The 14,892-nt window shown below is 42.5% G+C and overlaps 1 protein-coding gene across 8 annotated transcripts in view; it reads left to right on the top strand.

The window, feature by feature from the left end:
* Positions 1 to 14,892, top strand: part of LOC122061817 (rRNA N6-adenosine-methyltransferase METTL5) — a 27,620-nt gene that overhangs the window by 11,272 nt on the left and 1,456 nt on the right. For 3 of the 8 annotated variants that reach the window (XM_042625323.1, XM_042625357.1, XM_042625348.1), the window contains exons 8-9: positions 1,038 to 1,097; positions 1,287 to 1,387. In XM_042625323.1, the coding sequence (XP_042481257.1) occupies positions 1,038 to 1,097; positions 1,287 to 1,373 (147 nt within the window). In that variant the 3' untranslated portion in view covers positions 1,374 to 1,387. Of the gene's footprint in view, positions 1 to 1,037; positions 1,098 to 1,286; positions 1,640 to 14,392; positions 14,775 to 14,892 lie in introns of those variants that run through there. The other 5 variants (XM_042625331.1, XM_042625317.1, XM_042625310.1 and 2 more) reach the window with 3 other exon arrangements.

Genomic DNA, 14,892 nt, shown 5'->3' with positions numbered 1-14,892 from the left:
AAAAAAAAAAAAAACCTGAAAGAATAACTTAATAAATATTGATAATTATTGCTTGTAGTCGTAGGCTGATTTCTTACTCCTCTTTTACTCCTAGAACAGGGAACTGGACTGCCCACCACATTCAAAAATGGGCAACTTTGTTCCCCGTAGATGGGCTCTGGATCCTCCTTGCCTTTTGAGTTGGTCCCATTTGTATCAGATTTTCGGCCCTTCGTGGCTAATTCTTAATATAAGAAGTGTGCATTCTGCTTTCTAGAAACTATGAACTTGTTTGTGCGCCAAAATGAAGTCATAGCTCAGTGGTAGAACCGTAGAACACATTTTGGATGAGATTGGGGGTAGGTTAGTGGTCGAAACTTTCTATATTATTTTTTAATTTATAAATAGATAATAAATTATACTGTCTGAATTGTCAGTCTTGACAGTGCAATCCTACCAATCACTTCACTGGATTGGTTGAACCAGCTGTATGAATTTTGATGGTTCTAAGAAAAAATCGGGTCAAAAGGTTGACCAACCATTTTGGTGACAGGGCTTTGGTCAACTTATTCAAAATGCTGAGCTCGGGGATTCCCTAAAGAAAATTTGTCCCTACAAGCTTTCATCAGCCACTTGAAAAGTTGATATTGGGTTTTGGAAAATGCTCAAATATGGATGTACTCAATAAGCTGCAAAATCAGCCAACTTTTGAGCTTTTTAAAGATTTTTGGTGAACTGTGGCACAATGGTTAAGTTGCACTATTGCAACATGTTGGTCACAGGTTCAAAACTTGGAAACAGCCTCTCCTACAAAACGGGGGGTAAGGCTGTGTATATTTGCCCCTCCCAGACCATGCAGTTGCGAGACCCTCGTGCACTGGATTGCTCTTTTTTTTTTTTCGGTTTCGTCTGGCTGAAGCTTTCTATAAATTCAGAGTTTGCTTTCTCCTTTCTTTTTGTCCTTTTTTGGTCCTGTTGGAATGAAATCTTGTGTGGTAGTGTATGAGAATATTTCTTGTGTATGTGATTATTATTTGGACTTTTTTCCCCAACTACAGCATGTGAAAAGGACAGCCTTGCGGGATTTCAATACTAAAAGTGCTGAGGTTTTATGCGAGGTATAACACCCACTGAACTTTTCTCTCTATGCAAGGTTCTAGCATATGATACTTTATATTACCAGAATGCTAACACTTTTCTTTGATCGGTGAATATGATCTAGTCGTTGGTTGGCTTGTGTGAATGAGTGAATGTGTATATTAAAATTCATTATCTTGCTGTATTTTGAGTTAAATTTTCCCTTCCAGCTTCGGTTTGATGTGCCGCAACTGTACAAATTTCATAAAAAGAAGGAGGTTGATATTGCTGTGGACCTCTGGCGGTTTGTTCCATAGATGAAATGAGAAAGGTCAGTCAACAAATAGCCATCAAAGGCAATTCAGATAACATACTTTTATTGAGAGGACCATAAATGTCACAATATTTTGAAGGAACTGGAAATCCAAAGTGCCCATTTTATTCTCAGAGTTAGATTGAAAAAAAGAGAACAGAGGAGCATTATTTGATAATTCTATCTTATGTTTCGTGCTTGGAAACAATGTGATTTCATGCTATGATATTTGTACTTTATTTTTGCAAAATATGATCGAAATTTGACAAATTGACATAATGAGTTACTCATCAAAATGGTCTATTCAAACGTTGAGTCATGTCACAGATCATAATTGAGAATCAATAGCAACAGATTTTCTGAGATGACCAGTTACTCATCAATGCTCCAAGCAGAAAATTCCATTGGAACATCAGAACAGTAGATCACTGTTTAACAAGCATGCATTTCATGACTTAAGCAAACTTGCCATTTTCAGAGAATGATGGCAAGGTTTGGTCCTCTGTATTTAGAGATAAGAATGATGCCAAGACAACTTTGATCGTCTGCCTTGTAAAAGAAGAAAGACCAACGTGAGCAACCCGCTATTCATTGGACTCATAAAGTGGTCAAATTGAAAGCACCCCTTCTCTTGCATTCTAAGAAGATAGCGCAATAGTTTGATGATGATTTGAAAGATCATTCTCTGATTAAATTGAGCTGCTTTTTTTTTTTGGGTTAATAAATAGTTCATCACCATGGGAAGGAAGAAAAAGAGGGGGGGGGGGGGATATACAGGCACCCCAAGGGGAAAGATAAAATAAAAGAATAAGCAAGGAGAACCAGGGCAACAGACCCATAGGAGGGGGAGGTGAGGATGCAGGTGGGAGGCCCCAAGCCACAACGGTGAGCCTGTTCCTTGGGGAGTCCCTTAAAGGGTGAAGGGGAAGCGAATTGAGCTTGGAGCTAACATCAAAGTAGATAACATTCCAAATCTTGTCGAATGAGCAAGAGTTGGAAGTCCATATGTGAAGATTCTGCTTCATCTGAATGTGGTTGATGGTGGCGCAGAAGGCAAGCTTTCCAACAGTGTCATAGATAGAGGATCTAATACAAATCATATCACCCATATCCACTCCCTTTGAATGGGTATGATTCTTCTCCTACTAGGCCGACAACTACTAAGGACTCTTTTCCAAATAATGGAAGAGAAAGGACAACTGAAAAAGAGGTGGTTAGGGTCTTGGGTCTCATTCTAGCAAAGATAACAGGAAGGGGAGACATGGATGTTCCTGTAAATCAAGAAGGATTTGGTGGGGAGACAGTTGGAGAGGGCTCTCCAAGCGGGGAAACTGTGGTGGGGAATGTGATCTTTGAACCAAACAACTTGTGCCACAGGATGGAAAAGCTGCGAGACCGGATAAAATCCCAAGTTGAGAAGGAGATGACTGAAGGTGATAGAGGGCGAGGGGTTCCAGACAACCTTATCACACTTGCCAAGGAGACTTTAAGGGGAAAGGGAGCGAAGAAGTCAGAGGAGTAAACGAATTTGTCCCCCACCACAAAGAGAACTCTATAGGGGTGCCGATTGTTAAGCTAGAGGGAAGTAAAGCTACCATTGACAACAGAGGAGTGGATGGCAGTGAGGGCAATAGGGCGGAGAGTGAGGATTTTGCTCCAAACCCAGGAGGCATCAGAGTGGGGGGTCGCAATCCATGGATAGTCTCTTCGAAGGAGGGAGGAATAGACCCAAAGAACCAAATGCTATTATGCTTAGAGACAAGCTTCCAGATAAGCTTAAGGATGTCCACATAATTGACCTTATGGATTTTACGCAGACCGAGACCCCCTTCTGGCCTGGGGAGGCAAATGGAGGGCCTGGGGAGGCAAATGGAGGGCCAAGGGATGGAGGAATCTGACGAAGTCAACTCCTTTCCAGAGGAAAGTACACATGAGTTTCTGCAGCCTTGATGGTGGACTAAGGAAGCTTGAAAACTCTTGACCAATAGATGTAGCAAGATTGAAGAACAAATCTGATGAGCTCAAGCAGGCCTGCATAGGAAAGGAGTTTGCCTTTCCAAAGTTGGAGCCTTTTACAGAGGATATCAAGCATGGGGGTGCAGTGATGGGTAGTAAGCTTAGCAGTGATAAGGGGGAGACCAAGGTACTTAACAGGGAGGGAGCCCAGGGAGAACCTTGTTAAATTAAGAAGGCTTTCTTTTAAGTCATCAGAGACCCCAGCCAGGAAAAGATGGGATTTAAGGAATTTAACTTAGAGGCTAGACATATCTTTAAAGAGGTGAAGGGAGGACATGATGGTTTGGATGGATAAGTGGTTGACCTTTGAGAAAATCATGAGATCGTTGGCAAAGGCAAGGTGCATAAGCTTGAGGCTTTGCACTTAGGGAGAGGGGAGATGAGGTGAAGATCCATGGCAGATTGGATGGATCTGGAATGGACTTAAAGGGTGAGGGAAAAGATGAAGGGGGGAGGGAGAGGGGACAACTTGTTTGATACTAACCGAGGAAGGGAAAAATCCCATTGGGCTGCCATTCACGAAGACAAAGAAGCAGGGGAAAGAGATGCAAGCATGGATCCAATGGATGAAGATCGAAGGGAAGGATATACCATGGAGCTCCTTAGAAATGAAATCCCACTTAATGGAATCAAAAACTTTGTGAATGTTGATCTTAAGGAGGCAAGGAGGGAATGTAAATTTCTGTCAAACCCTCTAACAATCTCTTGGCAGAGGATGATATTGTCCGAGTCTGAGATGCTTCTACTAGCAATGAAGGTGGATTGGTTAGGCTAAAAAGGGAATCAACCACTAATTGAATCCTGTTGGTAAGGATTTTAGCAATGAATTTGTAAAGAAGATAAAGAGGGAAATTGGCCTGAAGTCGGACATGGAGGAGGCTCCCTTTCTTGGAGATGAGGCACTAAAAAATGTGGTTCACCCCACGGATTTGAGAGGGATTGAAGAAGAATTTGCGGATGGCTTCTATAAGATCACATTTAATGATGCTCTAGCAAGCGGTGACGAAGCCCATATTGAAGCCATCAAGCTGAGGGGCTTTATTTGCTTTAGGGTCCTGGCTTTGATACCAGATATGGGTTTATTGTGTTTGGGCCAGAATTCTTTCAAGGTATTGGTTTTGAACAGTAGCATTTTCTGCTTGCCAATTCAAAGCTGCTTCAGCTGGAGAAATTTCTGAAGATTGTCCCGTAGGACGTATTGAAGGTTTTATTTTCCAGACATGACGAACACCATGAATATCCGGGCCAGAGTCACTTGGTCCTGGGAAATTTTTGAGGGGAGAGGAAGAAGAAGAACCGGGAGTGTACATACAATAGGGAGGAATAGTCGGAGGAGGAAAATCTGGTTTTGGTGGAGGTTTGCAAGTAGAGGGAGAAGGTTGAGGTGTAACCTTTTTTCCATACTTGATAAAGAAAGGGTATTTGGATTCATCACTAAGGGGACCTACAGAGGAATCTCCTGATTTATATCGTTCTCGTAAGATCTGGTGGGAAGACTTTCGTCTTGGAGAACAATAAAGCGGCGGAGTTTCATCCTCGGAATCTTGCACACAAGAATCACAGTCACATAAGTCAAAATATTTGTGACCTGTAACGGGATCTTGGAAAAAATAGATAAGGCCACCTTGAGAATCAAAAGATTTGATAGGAATTTTTTCTTAGATCATACCAAAAGAGGTTGGAAAAGTAGAAGAAAGGGTTTGAGGTTTTGGAGGAGGAAACCGGATTTCTACTTCACCATTGGAGTGCCTGATATATTCTGGATCTGTGGACTGGACGGGTTCTGGAGAAGTTTGTTGCTGAGAGTTAGAGACTTGTTGTTTATAGGCTTTGACCCAAGAAGAGGGGAGGAGACGAAGGAGGTCGTCTCGGGAAATCTGTCATGGGACATAGGTACAGCAAGGGACTTGGTTAGAGTCCATTGTTATGAACAAAGCATCTTCTGTATGGCCAGTAAGAAGATCAAAAGCATGATTTTGCAGTCGATAGGCCATCTGGTAGTGTAAAGTAGCAGCCTGAGCAATAGCGTTTTGAGGACCAGTAATGTGGATCTGAAATTTGAGAGCAGTAGGAAGAAGAGGATCTGACAGTGGGATGTTAAAATTAGGATATAGAGTTAAAAACACTGTTCCTGCATTTAAGGTCGTCTGAACAGTAGCAATTACGGCATGTTGATACCGCAAAAAATGACTGTCTAGAAGAGCTATCCGGGAAAACACAACAAACCCATGGCACTTTGACTCATCATGATCATCTTTTCCAGTCTTTACGACGAGAAATTGATCAAGTACATGCATAATTTGCTGGAATTGCTTCTAGTGTCGCAGATACCACTGCTACTTTTGCCCTTATTGGACAAAAGGAAAAGCATCTCCTATATCTTGAAGCTCAACTTCAGAGCTTACAGCGACCACAGCCTCCTTCTGCAATAAGCAGGCAACAACCACTTCCAGTTACAGTTCCAAGCTTCATTCCACAAGATCCTTTCGCCATATATGCCTCTCCTGCTCCACCGGTTGTCTCTTCTCCAAGGACTTTTCCTATTGAAGCACTCAAACGAACTCCAAAGACAACAACGTACTCTTCCTAAAAGAACTAGAGCACCTAGAGGTCGTGTCCATGGTAGACTTCCTCCAGCCTGGACAGCTACTACCGCATTAATGGATCTCAGTGATGATTATGAAGAAGAATTTGCAGATGCCCTACCAGCACCCCCTCCTTTTACACCTTATCCTATGCCCGTCTCTTACCCAGCACCGCTGCCTCCGGTGCCAGTCCCACCACCTATTCCTCAGACCGCTCCTCCACCATCTACCCCTGCAACTACTCAACCTCCTAAATCCATCCATACCATCATCACTCCCTTAGAGAATGCTTTAACTGAGTACCTTACAAACCTTACCATTACTGATCCTCTTCCTTGATTCATGAATGATTGTCCACGTCCTACTGCTCTCCATGTCTCAGAAATGGATGATGACCCTGAAATTCATAATCCTGAGGATCCACCTAGATCAAATCCTGTTCCACCCACACCTCATACCCTGTATCAAAACCAGGACCCTAAACAGTTTTTCAGCCTAGATGATATTTCTGTCTCTAAATGGGCATCAAGAATTGCAGATTTTCACACATGGATCAATGCAGAATTACTTCATGAAGGAGCCCCTACCATCACAGTCTTGTCCAAATTTATTGCAAGACTCCAAGGAAAACTCAGGGAATGGTGTTTAGCTCTTAGCCCTTATAGACAACTTCAACTTGTCCAACTCACAGAGATCCAGTTTATTACCACTCTCTATCAAGAGTTTCTCGGCCCAGTTTCAAATGATTTATCAAAGGCCCGTGACGAATTCCTTCAGATGAAGTGTTGTTCCCTGAACAGATCAGATCTTGATAAACATTTCTCAAGAATGACTGATCGTTTCCATAAGATTGGTGGTATTGATGATGAAAATCTCAAACAGGTTTTCCTGAATTCTCTTCCAGAACCCCTTGGTGCAGACACACAACGGTTTTTGAAGAACCAGAACATTCTATTAGCTTCATGTACTATTGGTTCTCTCTACAACTATGCTCTTACTGCCATTGATAAACTCTGCAACATCAAAAAAGTCTGGAAAGATTTGCAAGATAGATCTGATAAGGTCTCCTCCGCCTGTGATACTTCTTATCTCAAGATCAAGTGCAAAGGTGACAAGTCCTGTGATTGTTCCACCAAGAAGTCCTCTCATCACAGAAAGTTTCCACCTTTCTCTCAGCATCAGAAATGGAAACCTAAAAAGAAGGTCTCCTTCAGATCTCCAAAGTTCAAGAAAAAATGGAGATTTCTTCGAAAGAAACAATTCAGGGGAAAGAACAAATCTACTTCTCGCTATGTTTGTGGAAAAGAAGGACATTTTGCAAAACATTGTCCCCTGTCTTGCAAGAAAAACAAGGTCATGCATATGGTATTTTCTCTTTATCATGAAGATCTTCAAGATGCAGATCTGGAATCTTTGTATTCCTTTGATGAATCAATCACCCACAGATCTTTCCCTTTTTGCCATAGATTTCCCAGTAACAGACTTAGACCTAGAGTCTTCTCTCTCCGAGTCCGAGGAATCCTGTCCCCTCTACCAAGTCATTCCTTTTATCTCCCCTTCCCAGACCAGCTTACAACCTTCTCCTCTCCCATGCCAAGCAGTTTCTCTCCCTCATGTCTTGGTTCAACTAATCCCTGAACCTTATGCCAAACCCATTAAAATCATAGCTTTCCTAGACACAGGAGCTGCTACCACCATAATGAATCCAAAAGTTCTTCCCAAATCCCTTTGGAAAACCTAGGAACCCCCTTTACCATTTCTTGCAGCTAATGGTGAAATTTTCCATATCAACCTAGTGTCTAAACATCCCATTAAAATTCAACTTCTTCCTACTCTGCCTTTCACCCATATTGTTTTAGGAACCCATTTTCTAGGAAAAGACCTCATCATAGGTTTTGATGTTCTTAGCCATCTCCCTCTCCATTGGACTCCCCATGGTCTTGTGTATAAACAACAACAACTTCTTCCCTGGTCTCCTATTTCTAACCTCTTTTTTGTAGATCCATCTTTGTTTGAAGAAATTAAAGCACACATCTTTTCAACATCATGTGCGGAATCTCATACAGATTTTCTCACAAAATGTTCACATCCTTTATGGCAGAACCCTGACTTCTTCATTACTCTCCCTTTCAAGAAGAATGAGGATGTCAACCCAACAAAAGTAGGCCATCCAGGCATGAATCCGGAACATCTTTCTTTGGCAGTTCAAGAGATCCATCAATTACAGATTCAAGGTCTTTTAGAACCTACCCTCTCTATGGGCATGCCAAGCATTTTATGTCAACAAATGGGCAGAACAAGTTCGTGGAAAATTAAGAATGGTAATTAATTATCGGCCTTTAAATTTCTTTCTGGCTGATGGTAAGTTCCCACTTCCAACTCGCCCGACTTTACTCCTCTAGCTGGCCCATGCCAATATCTCCTCCAAGTTTGATCTCAAAGCAGGTTTTTGGCAGCTTGGGATAGTCCCAGAGGACAGACCAAAGACAACTTTCTGTGTTCCAGGATACCATTTGCAATGGACAGTGATGCCTTTTGGTTTGAAGACTGCCCTATCAATCTTCCAGAGAGCTATGATGAAAATCTTTGCTCCCATCCAAGACCATGCTCTTATATATATATTGATGATATTCTCCTCTTCTCTAAAGATGAGACAGAACATCTTCAACTTCTTCGACAATTTCACCAGATTGTTCAAGATTATGGTCTTATGCTCTCTTAAGAAGATGCAAATTGGTGTCTCTACCATTGATTTTCTCGGAGTTACCATCTCAAAAGGACAATATAACCTTCAGCCTCATGTTGCAACTTCGTTGCAGCTATTTCCAGATGGCCCTTTGACAAAAAATCAGGTTCAACAGTTTCTTGGGATAGTCAACTACATGACAGAGTTCCTTCCTCAGCAGATCAAGCATACTTCCTTCACCAGCTTTTGCGTAAGAAAGCTCTTCCTTGGTCTTCTGAACACACTACAACAATTCAAGCTCTGAAGAAACTCTTTGAGAAACTCCCCACTCTCCAGATCCTCTCTACTGGAAAAAGAATTTTACAAACAGATGCAAGTGACACTCACTGGGGTGCCGTTCTTCTTGAAGAACAGAATCCAGCCACCAAAAGGACTGTTTGTGGTTACAAGAGTGGATCTTTCAAGCCTTCTGAAGCTCATTATCATTACAACTTTAAAGAGATCCTAGCAGTCAAGCGTGGCATAGAAAAATTCCAATTCCATTTCCATCTTATTGGTCACAAGTTCCTTGTCGAACTCGACATGTCAAGTTTTCTCCGCATGCTTGAATTCCGACAGAAGATCCTTACCCATGCACAACTTCTCCAATGGGCTCAGTGGTTCTCCCAATGGTCATTTGATGTCAAACACATCAAAGGAAAAGAAAATCTTTTGGCAGACTTCCTCTCCTGACCTACCTCAACCTTTGCCGTCATACCCCTACTTTACCCTATCACTCCTGGAGCCTCTACCTCTCAACCTCCACCACCTGGTCATAACCTCTACTGTTCTCTCTCACCAGATCTCCCACCAGAAATCTTACAAGACCTAACCCAGAGAAAAGTCATTTCCTACAATAAGACTACGGCTATCCAACTCCTCAAAGTCGCCCTCGCCTTGAAGGAATAATCTTACCAGGTAGCTCTTTCCACCCTAACTACCCATTCCTTACCCTTTTCTCCTTTACTACCCTATATGAACTTCAAGATCTTCCTCTTATTTACAAATGTATCTTTTGGCACCTCTGTTCAGCTTACACCATTGCTCTAAGCCTTCCTCTTAACACTATCCACTGGTTTACTTCCGTTGGATGTTTCCCAACCGAGGTGTTCCGCGACCCAATCTCACAATCCTTAACTTCCTACAACTTTTTGCTCCCATAAATCATTGGTTTAATCTCTTCTCCTCCCATCTCTCAGAAACCATGGAAGAGAACCTAAACCAACATCACATCACCATCCTTTTCCACCAACCTCCTTTCATTCACCAAACTTTGAAGATCAACAACCTTGTCATTACATTCATTACAATCCTGATTTTCATGTATTAAACATCAGGTCTTATGATCTCTTTACCACCTGAGCTCAACACAGAAATGAATGGAGATCCTTTTTACACACTATGTGTTCTGCAAATGATGTCTTTCCAAGTCAAGTTCCTTCTTCGAATGGATACTACATGGGAACTTCATCAAACAGGCAGACTCACTGATCCACGTATTGAATAGCTACTCGACGCCTACAATGATTGGTTGATTGATACTGCCAGTTCATACCCAGCCAATAGCTCCGACAGCTCTGATAACTCCAATGTATAATTATATTATTGTCTTGTTTTGTATTACATAGTGGTCGGTCCCACTTATCTTCTTGGTTTGTGTGTTTGGCATATGTGATAATTATGTATCTTATCTTTTTTTCTCGAGCTTTGTAAAAGCCTCTGTACGTGTCCAAGTGAGAGTAAGTGTGGGGTCCAATAGTATTGGATCCAATGTTGTAAGATTCTATAAATAGAGCCTTATGTGCTCAATGAAAGCAAGGAAGTCTTGGATATATGTGTCAGGGTAGTTATGGTATCAGAGCCAGTTCTCTTCACCTTCTCCGGCTAATCTCCTCTGGCCGTCCCTCTCGTTCGGATTGAACCTATTCTAGCTAAAGATACAGTCTAGGCCATGCCCTTTTGCAAGTAATCCCTACTTATGGTTCCTTTTGGCAGAAAAAGACCCTTGAGCGTGGTGGGCTTTCAGGCTGAGGATGCCGTTTTGTGCCCTTTTTAGCTCGGGTTGCTCTACAGTTAGGTACTATGATCAGGGGGGTTCTTGATCGGCCTCGACTAGCTGTGTCTTTACCTATTTCAGTTTCTCCGATGAGTGGTGATGGTTCAAATTTGGAGTATGCCCATTATCTTTACTGAATTCCTATGGCTTCACCTTCTTCTTCCCTTTTTTCCTCCCCGCGACGTTTTTCGTCATCCCGTTCATCTTCTTCATCTTCTCTAGATTATCTTTATGAACTTTCTTGTCCCTGATGTTTAGGTTATTCCTGTCACCCCTACCCCACTTCTTAATCCATACACTGTCTTCCCAAAGACCCCAACTCCTTCAAAATGGACAGCTCTTCTTAAACCTAAGAAAACTCCCACCTCTGAAAGAATTGATTCAGGATTCTCGCTTTGATCAATTCCAGGTCCTTGCTACTGAAAAGGAACAACTATTTACCCTTGAGATACCTTCGGAGTTAATCCCCCAGTGGATCCAACAAGGTTATACTCACCTCCATCTTGGATAGAGGCAAGGAGGTGGGGAGGAATGAATTTATAGAGAAGGCCATGGGGGGATGGGGGGATCTTGTGGAAGATCAAGGGGGATGAGAGGATCAGAGGAGGAAGGGAGGGGACATAAGAGCTCAGAGAAGTAGCCAGAAGCCTTAAGGGAATTGTGGAAATAGGAAAAATTGGAGTCTCCAAGCTTTAACCATTTAATCTTGGATTTTTTGCTTAAGGAAGCTTTCTTCTTGAGCAATGAGGGAGGAGAGCTCAAGGGAAGAAGCATGCTTCTCCACTACGAGGAGGGGATTGTGGATGTTAGATTGAAACCTAGCTTGGATGGAAGCCAACTTTTCCCTAGAGTCGGAGACTCTAGAGGAGTTCTTGTTAAAAGAGGTAGAGTTACATAGCTTGAGGGCAGATTTGACGTTATTGAGCTTTCTGAAAAAAAAAAAAAAACAAGGGGAATGAGAAGGCTTGGACTGACTTGTTCCAAGCCTCGGGAGAAAATCCCGATGGGAGGCCCACATAGCAAAGAACTTAAAAGGCTTGGGGTCAAAAGAGAGAGATAGGGCTGGACAAGAATGGAGATGGGGCTGTGGTGAGAGATGTCAGGAAGGCCAAAAGTGGTATGGGGAGGAGGGGATAGAAATAAGCCAGACTTTATTGTTTAAGATTCTATCAAGTTTGCGGGAAATTCTGCTGGCTCCGCTTCTTTTATTGTGCCAGGAGAGATAGGCACCCGACCCCCTAAGATCCTGCATGTTGATTTCCTCATGGTAGCTATTAAAGGCATCAACAGAGGAGGGGTCAATGGGAGAACCTCCCAGCTTCTCATGGGCAGCTCGGACCACGTTGAAATCACCTTCCAGATCCCAAGGGAGAGATTATATGTAGTGGTGAGAGAGTGGAGGTCATCCCAAAGCTAGGAGCTATCGGAGGCCCAGTTTAGGCCGTTGATTATGGAGAAGGCTAAGTTGAGAGAGTTTGAGGGGTCAGAGATGGAGAGATGAATGCACTGAGGGGAGGAGAAAGTAGAGGTAATATGGAGCTTAGAGGGATTCCAAAGGATCCAGAGATACGATCGAGGGGATGATGGAGATAATTGGAAAGGAGGGACCAGGAGGGGGCAGTAGAGGAGGCTATGCGGGAAACTTTTGGCTTCGGGGATTCTAGTTTCAAGGAGATGGCAAGGATCAACATGAAAGGATTTGAGGATGGATCGGATTCGGCCTTGCTTGGTCAAATAATTTATGTTGCGGATATTCTAAATGGTCCAAGGGGTCATTTAGGAGGAGTGGTGGGAGGGGGGTGCATCGCAGACTTAGAGGAATTGAGCAAACCTGTGGCCTGGCAGGAGGAAGAATGACTTCGAAGACGCCTGCGGTACTCTCCTTGCGGGAGATTTGTTGGTGGACTTAACCTTCAATGGTGTGTGTGATGATCTGGGCTCAAGGGAGCCATCTTTGGAGTGGCATGCTGAATAGTAGAGAGACTATCAGGCGGCAGGCAAGCTGACATAGGGGGAGCCTCCACGTGAGCAAGTTAAGGCTGGGAGAGGCTGTCAAGAGAATGGGAAGCTTCCACCAAGTGCCTAACCAAGGACGGAGCATCATTTCCTGGAGAGCAGTTGAACCCTGTTTGAGGTTGAGCTAAGCAACTGTCTTCTAGAGAGCAATTGAACAGCTTTTTAAACCTTTTTATTTTTACTTTCCAGGCTAGATTTGTCCTTGGGAGGCAAATTGTGGATAATATAATCATTGCTCAAGAGATTTTCAATTATTTTAAACATAAAAGGGAAAGGTGGATATATTGTTTGCACTCATTATGGATGATTTAACCATGCACATTCAAGATCCAGTTCCGTGGTGTATGCTATTTGCTGATGACATTGTTTTAGTAGATAAAAACAATGGAAGGGATTAATACTAAATTGGAGCTTTGGAGATCAAGCTTGGAATCAAAAGGTTTTATGATTAGCAGAACGTAGACAGAGTATATGAGATGCCATTTCAGTCAAACTAGGGGAGGGGAGGGGGTAGTGAGACTTGGGGAACATGAGCTACCCCAGAGGGACGGTTTTAAATACCAGTGGTCCATCATTAACAAATAGGGTGAGAAGGGATGATGTTGCCCACAGAATTAAAATGTGATGGATGAAATGGAGAGGTGCGTCAAGAGTGCTATGTGACAAAAGAGTGCCTATAAAACTCAAGGGAAAATTTTATAGGACAGTTATATGCCCCAGCTTTGACATATGAAGCGGAATGTTGGGCAGCCAAGAAGAGTATTCTGAATAAACTGAGCGTAGTGGAGATGAGGATGTTGAGAGGGTTGTGCGGCAAGACCAAGAGAGATAGAGTAGTATTAAAACCAGTTGGGGGTTGCACCGATCTAGGACAAGCTACGTGAGAGCCGGTTGAGATGGTATGGCCATGTGCAACGGAGACCATTGGATGCCCCAGTAAGGAAGAGTGACCTGATTCAGTTGAAGGGAGCTAGAAGAGCTAGGGACAGACCTAAATTGACTATGGAAGAAGTGATAAGAAAAGATATGCATACGGCTGGGCTCGATTCGAGTATGACCGCGGATAGAGTTTTGTGGAGGACAAGGTCCTGTGTAGCCAACCCTTGTAGGGGATGTTCTGGTGATGCGTCTTTGACTACAACTTTATTTGTTTCCTCTTATCTCCTTACTCTCTTCATTTTAAGTCTCTTGTGTTGTGTCTTTTTATCCTTTTTCCATATCGGATCCATGTAGTCGACCACATTTAATTGGGATAAGGTTACGGTGGTGTTGGTTGTTGTTGTTGTTGTTATGTCTAAGGCATATGATATGGTAGAGTGGGTTTTGTTTGGGCAGTTTTTGAGTCCTTGGGTTTTGACACTAAATGGTGTGTTCTTGCGAGTTACTTCTTGTCATCAGTCTCATATTCTAATAAGTTGCAGGGCATTTGTTTTGAAAAGATTGAGGCATTATGAGGCATTAAACAAGGATGTCCTGTAAGCCGCCGCCGCCACCCCCCCCCTCCCCAGCTTTTGTTGTTATGGAGGTCTTATCAAGGTTGTTAGGAGTTTATATCGATTTAAAGTTGTTTAAGGGAGACAAAATTGTGCGGAATGCCCCGGAAATTACTCATTCACTATTTGCAGATGATACCTTATTTGTCGAGCAACCAAGGGGGATGTTTTAACAATCAAGGCTATTTTGGAGTTATTTTCTGATCTTTTGGGGCAGCATATCAATGTCAATGAGAGTGAAGTTCACTTCAGTAAGAATGTGTCTGTGGATGACAGAAATTATTTGAGCAACTTGTTAGGGGTCAAGATGATGTAAGTGAGGCTGTATATTTAGGTTCTAAACTTTTTCATCAAAGATCTACGGTGGAGTTTGAATTTTATAGCAGGGCATATTGAGAAAAGATTTTCTACTTGGAAGGCAAATATGTTAAGACTTTTTCTGGTAGAACTGTGTTAATTCAATTGGTGCTGGCTGCCACCCAGTTATTGGATGTCTTGTTATTGTTTTTCCTAAGAGCTTTTGTTTAAATTGGATTCTATCTGTGCATGTTTATTTTGGGGAGTATTTAAATTCAAGTGAACTATATTGCTTGGTCTAAAATATATGGACCTAAGAACTTTTTTTTTTTTTT

This window comes from Macadamia integrifolia, chromosome 2 (genome assembly GCF_013358625.1).
Source record: "Macadamia integrifolia cultivar HAES 741 chromosome 2, SCU_Mint_v3, whole genome shotgun sequence".
Lineage (NCBI taxonomy): Eukaryota > Viridiplantae > Streptophyta > Magnoliopsida > Proteales > Proteaceae > Macadamia > Macadamia integrifolia.
Note: the sequence above shows the minus strand (reverse complement) of the source record. Positions and strands in the feature narration are given on the sequence as shown.